Consider the following 16,026-nt stretch of genomic DNA (forward strand, 5'->3'; position numbering starts at 1 on the left):
TTCGGGCAGGCGCGGTGCTTCGTCGTCGGCGGCGGCAGTTCCGGGAGGCGCGGGTGCAGCGCTTCGTCGGCGGCGACGGCAGTTCCAGGAGGCGCGGTTGGAGACTTGGAGTGTTTCAGTCGTGGCTTCGTGGGATGTTTTTTTCCTTTTTTTTAAGGTGCGGGAGTGACTCATGATGTACGGATTGGATGCATGGCAACGAACGGCTGGCGACCCGGGGGATCCGGGATTTGATCCCCCGGGGGACGCTCAGCACGCCCCTTTTAGAAAACGCCCTTATATATTCAGATCGAAACTGGCTCTGTGTATTATAATTGTATATCTCTAGTATGACCACATCCACAATGTATTATACTCCGTATTTGTATCAACGATACACAGTGCTCTTGTTTAAAATAGGACACATGACGTACTACACATAAGTTATAACGCTATTGCTCAACTGGATCAACTCTAGGTTGCTTTGGGAATTCTAGTCAGCTGGTGTGTTTCTGTTCTTCCAAATTAGTCGGGCTATCCTTTGGTGCAGACCCTGGCACTGGTGTAGACCTTTCCGGGCTTGCAGAGGTAGCCGTGATCTGGAGCGCAGTGCGCGTCCTGCGAGCACACGCACATTCCTTCTAGCGCGCACCCCGGCGCGTCCTTGGTCGGCGTTCCACCACCAACGCCGAGCATCATGTCGCTCCAGTCGCTCGAGAAGAGGCCGTCCGGGTCATAGGCATTCTTGACACGCAGGAACTGGCGCATCCCCGGGTACTTGCGCGCCACACCGATGAAGGCGAGGTTGCGGTTCTTCCCCCAGTGCGGCAGCCCGCCGTACTTGAATATTCCCATCTGCTCGATCTCCTCCATCACGTCCTGGTGGAGGCGCGCCCTCCCTGGGTCGCGGCTCCGGTAGTAGGTCATGTCGAAGTCCATCATGTCAGCCGACTCCCCGCGCATCGCTGGCTTCCCGAGGTGCGCGGTGGAGGACTTGACGTAGCGCATGAGGATCCCGTCGTAGAGCTCGACGCCGCAGAGAGACTTCGGGTTCAGGTCCCGCAGCCTCTGGACGTCCTGGATGAAGGCCCTGGCGCGGCTCACCGGCAGGCTGAAGGTGGTCTGGTGGAAGAAGCTGGAGCTTCTCACGCGAGGGTCCCATGGGCAGGACGTCTGGAGCGCGTCCTCCGGCGCCGTTAGACAGCCGCCGGACGCCTGCATATTGTCCTGTGTCCCGACCACCGGGTACCCCGTGAAGAGCCAGCCCCTCCTCCGCGTCAGGCCGTACCCGGCCGCCGTGAGCGCCGCGTGGGTCACTCTTGACGTCAGGCACTTGCTGCTGCCGTTGCCCTCCCGCTCGGAGAGCTCCTCCGCCACCCGATTGGCTCCGATCAGCAGCGTCGAGGTGGCTCGGAAGCCGATGAAGTCGAGGATGCCGTTGCCGGAAGCGTTCATCGGCAGCCTGTCATCTATGCGGTACACCGCTCGGCCGTGACCTGGGTACCAGGCGATGTCAGCGAACTCGTGCTCGTAGCCGAACTTGGCCACCTGCTCCGCGAGGTCATCGTCGTCCCGCTCGGAGAAGGTCGTCGAGCGCTTGAACAGAGGTTGTAGTGCCAGAGTCACCTGCAAAACATCGTGCATGTCCTTGTTACAGTACAACTTTTTTTCTTTCTTGAAAAGCACATTGTTGTTATTATTATACAACCGACAGACAACACCCATGATCCCGCGAGCACTACACAAACACAACCATATGCACAAGCTCAAAGACAAGTTCAAGATCTCCTACAGACGGTAAAAAACAATTTAATGACTAAAATTTGATGGTTTGGTCGATCTCACAACTTTCTGCTTGGACAACTGAATTAGAACTAGCTTGAGCAAAACCTTGTGCGCCGATGATATAATAAAACGGAATTATGAAACTGATGCACAAATCTTGTGCAAGTTTTCCCCGCTGAACATATCTTGACCGTCTTTCACTTTTCATATTTATCCCCTTGTTATAGACGAACCCATCCCATGGGTGCACGTAGAAACCGGCTATTTTTGTTTTCTTAGCGGCCATGCTTCATCTTAAGTACGAGTGTGGTCTGCTCAAATGTAGAGAAGCCACCGACCATACCCACAGAATCCACTGGCCAGTAACCATTAGAGGCACACTGTTGGGTCGAAAGGACTATGTAAATACATGTAAATGGAAAGATGGGACTCCTCGAAACATGCTTTTGCCCCGCTTTATAAATAAAACCACAACTGTCAATCGGACTATGTACATGGAAAAATGTAAACGGAAAGATGAGCGGTAAGCAAGTCGCACGAGCTGCCCGTGGCAACAGTGCCACACTTCTTACTGCCCAACCGATTCTCTTCTATTTATAAAAAAATTAGTTACAAAGAAAATTAAAAGTAAAGGCTTTGCATGATGCATGCATGGTAGCATGTGAAGAAAAAGGTGAAACGGAATTATGAGTATATATGAAACGGAATTATGAAATTGATGTGCAAATATTGACCGTCTTTCACCCTACGTATTTATCCCCTTGTAACCTTGTTATATATAGACAAATCCAGGGCACATGGGTGCACATAGAACCGGGTACTTTTGTTTTCTTCACAGTCATGCTTCATCTTAAGTACGAGTGGCCTGCTCAAATGGAGAGATTCCACCGGCCACTAACCATTCGAGGCACACGGTTGGGTCGAAAGGACTATGTAAATGCAAAAGGAAAGATCTGACTATGTACACGGAAATGTAAACGGAAAGACGCGGAGTAGCCCAAGTCACACGAGCTTCACGCGGCAGCAGTGCCACAGTTTCTTACTGCCCAACCGATTCTCTGCTATTTATCAAGCTTTTTTTTTTTTTTTTTGTTACAAAGAAGATTAAAAGTAAAGGCTTTGCATCATGGTAGCATGTGAAGAAAAGGTGGGAAAAGCGGTTGTTTCTCTAGCTGGTTTCAAAAGTGTCATGTTAAATACAAATAAAAATGACAATTGAGCTATGAAGTGCTATGATTGTTATACACTCCTGCTGGGAGGGGCGCATGTTCTGTACTAATCGAATCATGTTTTGTACTCCAAGCATCAAATATCAGTGCTTTCCCCTGCCAGTGGATCGAGTACACATACAGACTCATCGATCTAAACGTTTGCATGCATCAAGTGGGTCAGATTCTCCATCTCGTGGTCTGTCGATTTCTTGACTGTAATTTGTCTGTTCATGAGAGCTCATACTTAATGTAGAGTAGCACGCAGTTGCTAATTTAGATTAGTACTGAGTTGCATCCACAAACATTATTATTAAGTAGTTATGATGTTTAGCCATATGTTATTACTATGTGAATTACGCGGATGCAAGTCCAGGGTAAAAACAGTGACCATGTATAGACGAGTAAAACATTGTAATTAACATGACATGCCGCTACATATTAAAATGTCCCTAGTCGTCCTTGTGCACGTACGTACGATCACGAAGGGTATAGGCTACTCTTGTACGTACAAAATTTATCGACCAGGTTAATTACCTGAGAGATGACACCCAGGACGCCGAGGGAGACCTTGGCGGCGTCCATCTCCGGGTCGGCGGACGTGAGCACCCGCACCTTGGCGTAGCCGTTGGCGGCCGGCGCGGGCGTGACGATCCTCACCCCGACGACGTACTCGTGCACGGCGCCGCCTTTCCCCCAAAGCGAGCTGCCGTGCGCGCCGGTGCCGAGCATGCCGCCGACGGTGAGCCCCCACCAGTAGGGCGCGTAGGGCAGCGCGAGCCCGGCCTTGGCCGCCTCCGCAATGAGCTCCCGCAGCGTGATGCCGCTCTCCACCGTCATTTCCATCCTGGCCGCGTCCACGGCCACAACGCGGTTGAGCCACCTGGTGCTGATGGCGAGGCCCTGCCCGTCGCCGTCGCCGGGGCAGGCGAGCTTCGGCATGCTGTGGGAGTACCTGGTTGTCACCTTCATCTTGGTCTTGCTCGCCGTGGCGTTTGCCACCGCGCGCACCAGCTCCTCCTCGGAGGAAGGGTAGACTACGGCCGCCGCGCGGCACGTCGACCGGTCCGGGAACACGCCGTATGCGCTCGATACGGTACAGTCAGCCGTGCCGCCACCGGACGAGCACTGCACGGGGTCCGGTGGGGGGCTAGCGACGGCCCGATCAGCTGCCGGCACTATAGTGGTAACAGCGACCATGAAGATCAGGACCTCGAGCTGCACTAACTTGAGCTTGCTCATCTTGTTGTACCTGAGGGTTGACTGGTTGAGGCAAGGACCGTAGCTACTACTCCTATATATAACCACTTGAAAGCATTAAGGTAGCCAAAGCTAACCTCAAATAACCATATTAGGATGACCGGGCCATATATGTAACGAGTTAGCTATCTTCATTTGTGATAATTAATCCTACGATGAAACTGAATTCAAATGAAGAGTACATGAGATGTGCATTCATTATGAGTCCATAGAGTTGGATTTATTCTATTCCAGCACACATACGGCTCTTTATAAAAGATTATATGCCCGCCCTTTAACTAGCTCTAGGTAACATGCGCAAAAGCAACAGAATGAAAAGGTTGGAACTGCCAGTTTGAACCTTATACTTTCTTTGCTCTAGTGAATGTACGACTGCACTAATTTCGCAATAAAATAGCGTACAATGTAATGAAAACTAGTGCGAGTCATGTTGTTATTTTCTTCAAAGGAATGTCTTTCAGTTGGATTGTTAGAGTACGTTAACTTACTTGATCGCTGGGCAATTACTTAGATAGGGAAGACTTGAAGCATTATCTTCTTTGCGCTGGGCTAGCTACATGGGTGCATGTGTAAGGATCGACCGGCTGGGTGCACTGGCCGTGTCAGAGTGTTAATGTGGCTATCGCAATAACCGCATGACATACGCAATCCATATAGCTCATAGGAAATAACTTGTTGTTCGGAGTGCTCTCTCAATTCAGTCAGTGGAACACGCGGCCGTTCGCACCTACCTGCTGGATGCCTCGTGGTGGATATCGGCCTACTGCTCCACCCATCCTGCATTCCTGCTATATATCCTTCACATTTCCAATGGATGCAAAAAATAATTATGTAGTTGGTATGGGGAGTGTTCATATAAATAGTCCAACTCTTTACATTGTGAAGATGATTATTATGATGTAGGTTCGGTGTTGGAGCTCAATTTGGTTAATTCATTGGAACAGACTAAGGAAGGTTCTACACATAAGGGTTTGGTGTCTACAAGGGGGGAGTTTGCCAACATTGGTATCCAGGACTCGATGGGGATTGCCTCATCTCCAATGACTGATGGTAAGCCTTCAGTGTTTCCTTGTACTCCACCAAATACTGCAAAATCTACTGTTTCTTTATCTCTAATAGAATGTTCATCTAAAAATGTGTCAGTTCGTCCTACTATGGAGGAGGTTATTGCTTTTGGGGTATTCCTAAGACCTCTTTAGGTGTGAGGACTAGTAAAAGGCTGGGTTGCCAGTCTGATGTGGATATGCCCCAGATGAAGAAGGCAATGATGAATGCACAGTTGAGAGATGTTTCTTCTAGTGCAGGTAAGTCTTTACCTCCTAAATTTTCTATTGTTAATATGCCTGATTCTGAAATTATTCATAAGGCCGATCGTTTGGGTATATCCTTAGGACAATCACAAGGGGAGGTAGTAAAATCTATTAGAGGAATTAAGTTGCTAGAAGAGGAACGAATTTTAATAATTTTGAAAAAAAATATGGAAGAGAATGCGAATAAGGAGGAAGGTCCTTCAACTCTGGTGATGTCTAAAGTTTCTACCTTGTGTGAAGATTTGATTGAGGATGATGGCATCCCACTGGATTTAGATGATCATTTGGAGCATCTAGAGCCAGTAATTAATAAGAAGAAAACTAGGGTGAGAAAAACTTATGATACAAATAATATTCGTAAAAGTACTAGGAGAAAAATTAAAAAACAGTATTCCTAATGCAGAATCTAAAAGGAATGAATTGGAATCCTGGTGGTTTTGGGGATACCGCTAAGAATTTGTTTGTTAAAGAAGCAATTAGGAAACATAAATTAGATTTTGTAGCCTTATTGGAGACTGGAAGATCTAATTTCTCTATTCCTTTTTTGAATCAACTTGCTGCGGGATATAGTTACTCTTGGCTTTGTTTACCACCCCATGGTCGGTCTGGAGATATTTTAGTTGGAATAAATTCAGACACTCTTGAGGTGCTAAAGGTGAGTACTGGAGATTTTTGTTTAAAGCTCCATATCAAGTGTAAAAGGGATGGTTTTGAATGGATTCTAGTGCCAGTCTATGGGGCTGCCCAAGATGCACATAAAGCGGAATTCTTGGCCGAATTGGTGAGAATATGTGAGTCTGAAACATTACCTATGTTGGTAGGTGGTGATTTCAATATTATTGAAAGCTAGAGGAAAATAATAATGATAATATTAGAGCTCGTTGGCCTTTTGTTTTCAGTGCGATTATCGAACATTTGAATTTGCGTGAAATTGCCCTATTGGGGAGACAGTTCACGTGGGCGAGTCGTCGAGAGGAACCAACTTATGAGAAGCTAGATAGAGTTCTAGCTTCCATTTCTTGGGAACAAAAAATTCTCCTAGTCACTTTTCGTGCATTGACAAGGGCGAATTCTGACCATACACCGATTCTTATTGATTCAGGGGTGAAGGCACACTTGGGCAATAAGCCAAAATTTTCCTTTGAGTTGCATTGGTTGCAACAAGAAGGTTTTATTGATATGATTGAAAAAGAATGGAATTCGTTTATGGTGGGTTTGAATCCGATGGAGGTGTGGTTGAATAAACTTAGGCATGTAAGAAAATTTCTTAAAGGATGGGCAAAAAATCAAAGCGGGAAGTATAAAAAAGAGAAGGAGAGGTCACTTGGTATCATTGATCATTTAGACGTGAAAGCTGAAACAAATAACTTGACATTGTCGGAAAGGATAGTTCTAAAAAAATGCAAATGATGATCTATATAAACTAAGAAGAGAAGAGGAGTCTAAATGAGCTCAAAGAGCGAAAGTTAAACATATCCAAGAAGGAGGAAATAATACAAGGCACTTCCATTTATTTGCAAATGGGAAGCATCGCAAAAAGAAAAAATTTCAGTTAGAACAACAAGCAGGAACTATTGTTGGGGAAGACAATTTGAATGTCTATATTGCTGAATTCTATAAGAAATTGTTTGGGGCACCGGTTCCGAATAATATCTCTTTGGTCGAGGAGGAGGTGCAGGACATTCCTCAGATACCTGATGTTGAGAATGAGATTTTGACAGCTCATTTTTTTTAGGAAGAGGTTCATGAGGCGCTTTTTCAGATGGAACGTAATAAAGCTCCAGGAGATGATGGTTTTCCGGCGGAGTTTTACCAAAAAATGTTGGGCCATAATAAAGGATGATTTTATGACGCTTTTTAATCAGTTTAGTAGTGGGGACTTGCCTCTCTACAAATTGAATTTTGGTGTCATCACATTATTACCCAAGAAAGAGGATGCGGTTCAAATACAACAATATATACCAATTTGCCTGCTTAATGTGTGTTTTAAATTTTTTAATAAAGCAGGTACAAATCGTATAACGGGGATTGCTCCACGAGTTATAAAACCAACACAATCAGTCTTTATGTCGGGGAGGAACATATTAGAAAGGGTGGTCATTCTTCATGAAACCACTCATGAGTTACAAAGTAAGAAATTGGATGGGGTTTTATTTAAGATTGATTTTGAAAAGGCATATGATAAAGTGAAATGGTCGTTTTTACAACAGACATTGAGAATGAAGGGATTTGCTCCATAATGGTGTAGAATTGTGCAACAATTTTTTCAAGGGGGGGGGGGGGGGGGGAGGTGTTGGGGTAAAGGTAAAATTATTTCCAAACAAAAAAAGGTTTGAGGCAAGGTGATCGGCTGTCTCCAATACTTTTTAATATTGTAGTGGATATGCTAGTCATCATAATTGAACGAGCAAAAAATGATGGTCAAGTGGGGGACTTATTACTCATCTTGTTGAGGGAGGTATCTCTATACTACAATATGTCGATGATACTATCCTTTTTTGGAGTATGACCTTCTGAAAGCTGTTAATATGAAGTTAATTTTATGTTTGTTTGAAGAACTCTCAGGGCTTGAAATTAATTTTCATAAGAGTGAGATTTTTTTTTGTTTTGGTAAGGCGAAGGATGAGGTGGACCAATATATGCAGATATTTGGATGTGACGCTGGTTCCTTACCCTTTAGATACTTAGGTATTCCTATCCATTACAGAAAACTTAAAAATTCTGATTGGTATCCAGTGGAGACCCGGTTTGAAAGCAAATTGGGATGCTGGAAAGGAAAATTACTGTCCTATGTAGATAGGCTTGTCCTTATCAATTCAGTTTTAACAAACTTACCTATGTTTATGCTATCTTTTCTAGAGATACCTGTTGGGGTAAGGAAAAGGTTGGATTTCTATAGGTCTAGGTTTTTTTGGCAAACTAATGAAAATAAAAGAAAATATAGACTTACAAAATGGAATATTATATGTCGGTCCAAAGATCAAGGGGGTTTAGGTATTGAGGTTCATGAACTCAAGAATAGATGTTTATTGAGTAAGTGGCTTTATAAACTTCTTAATAAGGACGGGGTGTGGCAAGAATTGCTAATAAATATCTAAGACAAAAGACCTTATCAGGGGTACAAGCTAAGCCCACAGATTCTCCCATTTAGAAGGGATTGATGGGGGTTAAGGATGATTTTTTTATTAGAGGGTTTTTCAAGGTTGGTAATGGAGAAGCTACTTGTTTTTGGGAAGATACTTGGTTAGGAAAAAAACCACTAGCTGAACAATACCCATCCTTATATAATATTGTGCATCACAAGAATGTAACGGTAGCTCATGTGTTAACCCAAACGCCTCTGAATATCAGTTTCAGAAGGTTGGTGGTGGGAAACAAATGGACTTTGTGGTTACAGTTATGCCAAAAACTTATGAGGATTAAGTTGAATGATGAGAATGATCGTTTTGTTTGGAATTTAACAGCCAATGGTTTGTTTACAGTGAAATTTATGTATGAGGATCTTATGAATGACCACACACCTTTTCTGCGAAAATACCTATGGAAAGTTAAAGTTCCTCTTAAAATAAAAATATTTATGTGGTTTCTGAGTAATAAGGTTTTTCTTACGAAAGATAATTTAGCTAAAAGATGGTGGAATGGGTGTACAAAATGTGTTTTTTGTGGAGAACAGGAGACTATTGAACACCTCTTCATAACTTGTCCTTTAGCTAGACTACTTTGGCGTACGGTTAATTTCACCTTTGACCTTCCACCTCCAACCAATATTATAAATATGTTTGGTAATTGGTTAAATGAAGTTGATAGACAATCTAAGACTTTCATCCGGGTTGGAGTTTCTGCCTTATGTTGGTCTATATGGAGGGCGAGGAATGATATTGTTTTTAACAAAAAACAATCTTTTCACTTTTTGCAGGTTATCCATATGGTGGCACATTGGGTTCCGTTGTGGGCTCTACTGTCACCGGAGGGACAGCGGGATGCTATGGCTACTGGATGCACACGGCTCTAGACGGTCGCTCAGGATATCTTGTGTCAGGCTAGCTGGCGGCACAATAGGCGGCTACATTGATGTGTATTCTATTTTTGCTTTGTTTCTTTCGCTGGTTGATTCTTGTATCAATTCTGGGCGATGCCTGAGATGTGCTAAACTTTGTACTACTCGTGACTTTTTTAATAAAAGATCATGTGCATCATCATGATGCAGAAGTCGGGGTTTTAATCCCAATTTCGAAAGAAAAAAAACATAACTCATTGCGCCAGAACACCAAAATGTTCCTTCTCCTATCATTAGGATGTACACTTTCATCACATGTGTACTTTACTAGTAGTTAATTTTCATATACTCAACAGTGAGCTAGTTTTCATATATTCATATATTTTTGGACTCAAAAGGCTTCTAGGTAACATCGGTATTTTTTTTTTGAAAAAATAGAAAGCATCTGAGTACACACGACAAGATAAACAACATATAAGATATAAACACAACAAACACAATTTTAAGTCTCTTATCACCTTCAATTTAACAAAAAAGCGATATGCTCCCTGGCAACAACTTTAGAAAAGTATGTTGATTCCCACAACTATAGGGGATCCATTATAGCACGTATGGTAAATACGAGTAGCAGTTCAAGGAATCTGCGTGTGAAACTGATGCAGAGATGCTTGTAAATGATGCAAAGTTTATTTTCGGACATACTTGTAAACTGTGGAAGTAATAATAAGAATACGAAGGGTTTTGAGATGGCCCAATCCTCAAAGTGTGACACTGACAAGCCTAAGTTTCCATCAAATAAAAAATGTTCATGTGGACGGCAGGTATTTAACTATTCATATACGTACATAATGATTCTACCAATACCCGAGAGGAGGCACTGAAATGGCGAAATCTGGCCCTCCCAGAGTAGGAGACTTTCTGTTCCGCGACTGCCTCTAGAAATCCCACAAAAATTAGGGTGTCTCTTATCGGCGATGATGAAGGTATGCTTGAAAGTGTGATGCGGAGAGGTGTACCTAGGATCCCTGTCCATGAGCAAGCCCCAGGGTCCAAACCGCGTGGTGCAGTTGTGCGTAACCGGTGGTGCCCCCTGCAGGTCCCCAAAGGAAAATACTACTCGTACTTATCTTGTATTTCGCTCGTCCACGGAAATACGTCAATTCCATGATTCTTTTCTAGCCAAAATCTGTCCATCTGCACTAGATGCGATAACTATGTAAACAAGACAAAACCTTTTTTTATTTTGAAGTAAGGGTTTCCCCCGATTTCCATTATAGAAATCACAAAACTACAAAGTACCCTCCTTACAGAACAACCACCTCAAAGCGAGGGGGGGGGGGGGGGTGTTCGAGCTAGCTAAGACATCAAAACCTAGATTGAAGTTGCATGAAATGTATAGAAGCATAAGAAATGAAAGTGTGTTATCACCAGAATTTGACCGAGTCAGAGGTGGGCCGCGATCAAGATGGATTTGAAGATTGTATACGGAAGAAATACGTGGATCGGCCTTATATGCAAAGTTGGGCTAGTTTGCCCGTGTATCTGTAACATATTAGGATACGTGTCGGTTAGTTAGAGTTTTACCCGTGCACGGTTAGGTGCACGCCTAAATTAGAAAGTCCCCTGGACTATAAATATGTATCTAGGGTTTATGGAATAAACAACAACCAACGTTCAACCAACCAAATCAATCTCGGCGCATCGCCAACTCCTTCGTCTCGAGGGTTTCTACCGGTAAGCAACATGCTGCCTAGATCGCATCTTGCGATCTAGGCAGCACAAGCTCCACGTTGTTCATGCGTTGCTCGTACTGAAGCCTTTTTGATGGCGAGCAGCGTAGTTATCATAGATGTGTTAGGGTTAGCATAGTTCTTCGCGTAACATGCTATCGTAGTGCAACCCTTGCATGTCTAGCCGCCCTTACACCTATCTTAGGTGTAGGGGCGGCACCCCGCTTGATCATTATTAGGTAGATCTGATCCGTTACGGTTGCTCCTTGTTCATCAAGGATTAGTTTAATATCTGCAATAGTTAGGCCTTACAAGGGGCTGGAGGATCCAGCGGCACGTAGGGTGTCGTTTGCTAGTCCTAGACAGGATGTTCCGGGGATCAACCTCGTGTTGGTTTTTAGGCCTTGTCTAGGATCGGCTTACGATCACCGTGCGTGGCCGCGAGGCCCAATCCTGAGTAGGATGATCCGATTATGCGGTGAAAACCCTAAATCGTCGTAGATCTAATTAGCTTTATCTTGATCAAGCAGGACCACCATATATTCGTGCACCTCGTACGAATCATGGGTGGATCGGCTCCTTGAGCCGATTCACAGGATAACCTGAGAGCCGATCGAGGCTCGTATTTAATGTTTACGTGTATGCCATGCAGGAAACTAAGCGAGGCATCTCCATCACCTTCCTGACCAGGTATAGGTCAGGTGGCACGCCCTTGCAATCAGCATCGGACGTGTGACCAGAAGGCTTTGCGGGCCGTCGCTCGGAGGGACCTCAGCCAGCCGCAGCTCTAGGTTGTTCCCGGCTCTACGGTGTTGCCCGTCGCTGCCCGCCGGTGGGTTTCAGACGTCAACACAATTCTGGCACGCCCGGTGGGACGGGACTAAGACTGAGCAAATCTTCGACCTCCTGCTCAAGGAGAAGCAGTTGACAATTCCCGAAGGTCTCAAATTCCCCACGGTGCAAGAGCTGAACGGAAAGCCATACTGCAAATGGCATAACTCGCTCTCCCATGCCACCAACGACTGCAGGGTATGGCGTCAGCACATCCAAGCGGCGATAGAAAAAGGGCGTCTAATTTTCAACCAGTACGCCATGAAGGTCGACACCCAGCCCTTCCCCGCCGTTAACATGGTAGAATGCACTTACCCTGAAGGTTGCCAGCCAGGATCCTCGTTCGGCATCAACATGGTAGGACCTGGGCACCACTCTGGCAAAGATGTAGACGATGGCAGCTGCTCTCGTAGCAAGGACACAGAGGAGGCCGCTCCACGCGATCGGCTCCATCATGATGGCAAGCGCTACGTCACGGAGGGAGAAGTTAAGAACATAAGATATCAGCGACCCCTCTCTGATCACCTCCTCAACAAGTATGTAAGTCAGTATGACCAACGCCGACGGTCCAGCTATGATGACGAAGGAGATCGTCTGGCTAGAGAAGCCAGAAGATATCGTCGGCATGATCGCGATGAGGAGGAGCACGAGCGCCGTGCCATAGGAAAATCAAGGGAGCAAGACGACAACGACAGGCACTGGGACTGCCCCTTCTTCAGACACTGCTGGGATTCAGGAATGAGCCGATTGCCCACAATCGGCAATTGCCCAGAATGCAACCAGAAGAAGAAGGAGGCAGCCAACGTGTCTGTGTTCAGGCGCTTAGGACCTCTCCCGCCACAAAGCAAACGCGCTGAGTCCCCTCGGTGGGCAGATCTCGAGGATTCAGAAGACGAGGGACAAGAAGAAGAAGAAGACAGGTACCACCGGCCAAGGTGGTGCCCTGATGGACTCAGCCGTTCACAAAAGCGCAGGGTTCAGCGATTGCGCGGCCTGGAGGAAGCCGAAAGGTTATACTTCCATACGCTAAGGAAGGCACGACCTGATCTGGCTGTGAAAGTTCAGCGAACCCTGGATGAAGAGGGTCGTCCACGGAAAATGGAGTGGCGCCCCAAGCAAAGGAAAGCCGATGATGAAACATCGGCTGGCACAAACATGGTGTTCATCCTCCCTTCGGAGTTCAGTGCTCCGGGATTAGACGAGGCACCTGTGGCACAACTTGACTGCGGCCCAAGGCCGGTTATCTTTGAGAAGCCACGAGAAAGAAGCTACAGACATCTGAAGGCCTTGTACTTGCGAGGTTATATCGATGGGAGGCCTGTAAATAAGATGCTGGTGGACACCGGAGCTGCAGTCAACATCATGCCGTACTCTATGCTACGTCGGCTGGGACGCTCTAGCTCAGATCTAATCAAGACCAACGTGACATTGAGCGATTTCAACGGCCAAGCGTCTGACGCACAAGGTGTTCTGAACGTGGATCTGACCGTAGGAAGGAAAACTATCCCTACAACGTTCTTCATCGTCGATAGCACGAGCACTTATGCTGTTCTGCTAGGAAGAGATTGGATCCACGCCAACTGCTGCATTCCCTCCACGATGCACCAATGCATAATACAGTGGGATGGAGATGAGGTAGAAGTCGTCCAGGCCGATGACTCAGCCGAAATTTCAACGGCTGGCATGAACGCATGGGAAGCAGCAGGCCAAGAACCCCTCTCAGGTATCAATTTGGACGATCATGAGCGCATCGACGTGACGAAGGGAAGGGTTAAGCTGGTTTTATCCACTGGCCTGACCATGTAGCTGAAGCGAAGCGATGAGCAAACGTGACGAGGCTGATCCTTGTGATCGGCCCCAAAAATCTATGAAGGGACATTACAGAACCTTCAGTCAGCGATTCAATCATTATGGAGGCCGATCCCAGTAATCGGCCAAAATTATCCTCACCACATGTTCTGCTTGTGTTCGTCCTTGATCCTATCAGGAGCCGACGTGCGAATTACAGAGCCGATATCTGCCATTCCCTGACAGATTCGGCTCGGGGGGCACCTAAACAGGATGAACATGGGAACAGGTGCAGGAGGACATGTGTGCAGTGAAATATTGGGGCCGATAGGAGAAAATCGGCCAGTAAAATTTTTTTTTTACAGCCGATGCAAGGGCATCGACTTAGAACTAAACAAAGCCGATGTGCAGCCATCGACTCTAGTGCAATTATACGAGGTTTACCGGACCTCCACCAAATCCAGTTCAGCTGTGGGGCCCTCTGCTTCTTCGCGGGCGTAAAACAATGAGAACTCCTTCAGCTGCTTTGAGCCGATCCGGGTTCCTGAACCTTCTTGTCGAGGATTCTCAACCTTTGGTACTAGTTCAGCCGTGTTGACAGAAGGGGTATATCGGCTTTCTAAGGAGGAAAGGTGATCGGCTTTGGTGCATCCTCTCTGACATTCTCGCCTCGAGTAAGGCTCGGGGGGCAACAGGCCTGGTGGATGCTCTGTTTAAGAGCCGATTGGGGTACCATCGGCTGATCTTTCGTCGCAACCTTCTTCACAAAATGATGAGTGTTAAAAAGTCCATTAGCTTTGGTTGGAAGAATTCAAAGGCTTCCCTGAAGATTCTACATTATCAACCAGATTTCAAAATCATCAGTTGAAGAATGGAAGGGTAAATTTTAAAGGACCGATGCATTGCTATCGGCTCATTACGCATTGGCAAAGGGGACAAATCGGCAAGGTCAGTAGAAGAAGAAATCGGCTAAATTAAGATCAGAGGAAATCGGCTAAATTAAGCTCAGAAGAAATCGGCAAAATCAAATTGGGAAAAGTTCTTCATTGATAGGCGAGATTTCTTACATAAAGGGCTGATTGCTCTCAAAAGGAAGTACTAGGGGATACATTGCCCCGTCTACTGCTACTGGTCCTATACTAGAGGTCCTATCTACGGGCCATCGCTGCCCTCGTCGTCGCCGTCGTCGCCGCTGTCGGCGCTGCTCCTGGCGGGCTCGTCGTCGCTCCAATGGCCGCCGATTGGGCCCTCATTGTCCTCGTCCTCTTCGTCAGCGTCGTCGTCGTCGCTGTCGAAGTCGCTGAGGTTGCCCGGCCAGGGGCAGAACCGCTTGCCCGGCGGCTCGTCGGAGGAGGTGTCATCCTCCTCCTCCTCCTCTTCTTCCTCCTCCTCCTCCTCGGGGGGGGGGGGGGAGAGGTCACAGGAGAAGCGATCGTCGTCGCTCTCCTCCTCTATTTCCCCGTCGGCGAGGAAGCAGAGGTCGCTCTCCCCGTCGGTCAGGGACTGGTCGTCCTCCGACCAGATGGAGAAGTCATGGCTAGACTCCTCCCCGGCCTCAATGGCGCGGCGGGTGTTGGCTGCGTGGACCTCCGCCGGGTTTGGCTCCGGCGTCGGCTCGCGAGAGGAAGAGGACTGGGTGGAAAGATCCGATGAAGCAGAGGAGGAAGAAGACATGGTGGCGGAGCGGTTAAATAAAAGGGGATATAGTGGAAATTCAATGCCACAGCAGTTTCCGAGGAAGTGGTGCCTAAGAGAAAAAAAAACTGCCAGGTCACGCGGAGAAGTTGAGAAGGCAAGGCATCATGATGACGGATACTGCAACGGTTCTGCCACGACATGACCCAACGAAGGAAAAGCAGAGTGATTTTGGAATTACCAATTCCAAAACCAGGGGGGCATGTGTTATCACCAGAATTTGACCGAGTCAGAGGTGGGCCGCGATCAAGATGGATTTGAAGATTGTATACGGAAGAAATACGTGGATCGGCCTTATATGCAAAGTTGGGCTAGTTTGCCCGTGTATCTGTAACATATTAGGATACGTGTCGGTTAGTTAGAGTTTTACCCGTGCACGGTTAGGTGCACGCCTAAATTAGAAAGTCCCCTGGACTATAAATATGTATCTAGGGTTTATGGAA

General features: G+C 46.4%; 1 protein-coding gene across 1 annotated transcript; it reads right to left on the bottom strand.

Moving 5' to 3' along the window:
• Positions 1-359: 359 nt before the first annotated feature.
• LOC127326120 (L-gulonolactone oxidase 2-like) lies at positions 360-4,363 on the bottom strand. The gene is made up of 2 exons (XM_051352983.2): positions 3,510-4,363; positions 360-1,605 (listed from the first exon to the last, which is right to left on the bottom strand). The coding sequence occupies exons 1-2, from the start codon at positions 4,212-4,214 to the stop codon at positions 514-516; spliced, it is 1,797 nt and encodes a 598-aa protein (XP_051208943.1). The 5' UTR covers positions 4,215-4,363; the 3' UTR covers positions 360-513.
• Between the last annotated feature and the right edge of the window lie 11,663 nt (positions 4,364-16,026).

This window comes from Lolium perenne, chromosome 4 (assembly GCF_019359855.2).
Source record: "Lolium perenne isolate Kyuss_39 chromosome 4, Kyuss_2.0, whole genome shotgun sequence".
In the NCBI taxonomy this organism is placed as follows: domain Eukaryota; kingdom Viridiplantae; phylum Streptophyta; class Magnoliopsida; order Poales; family Poaceae; genus Lolium; species Lolium perenne.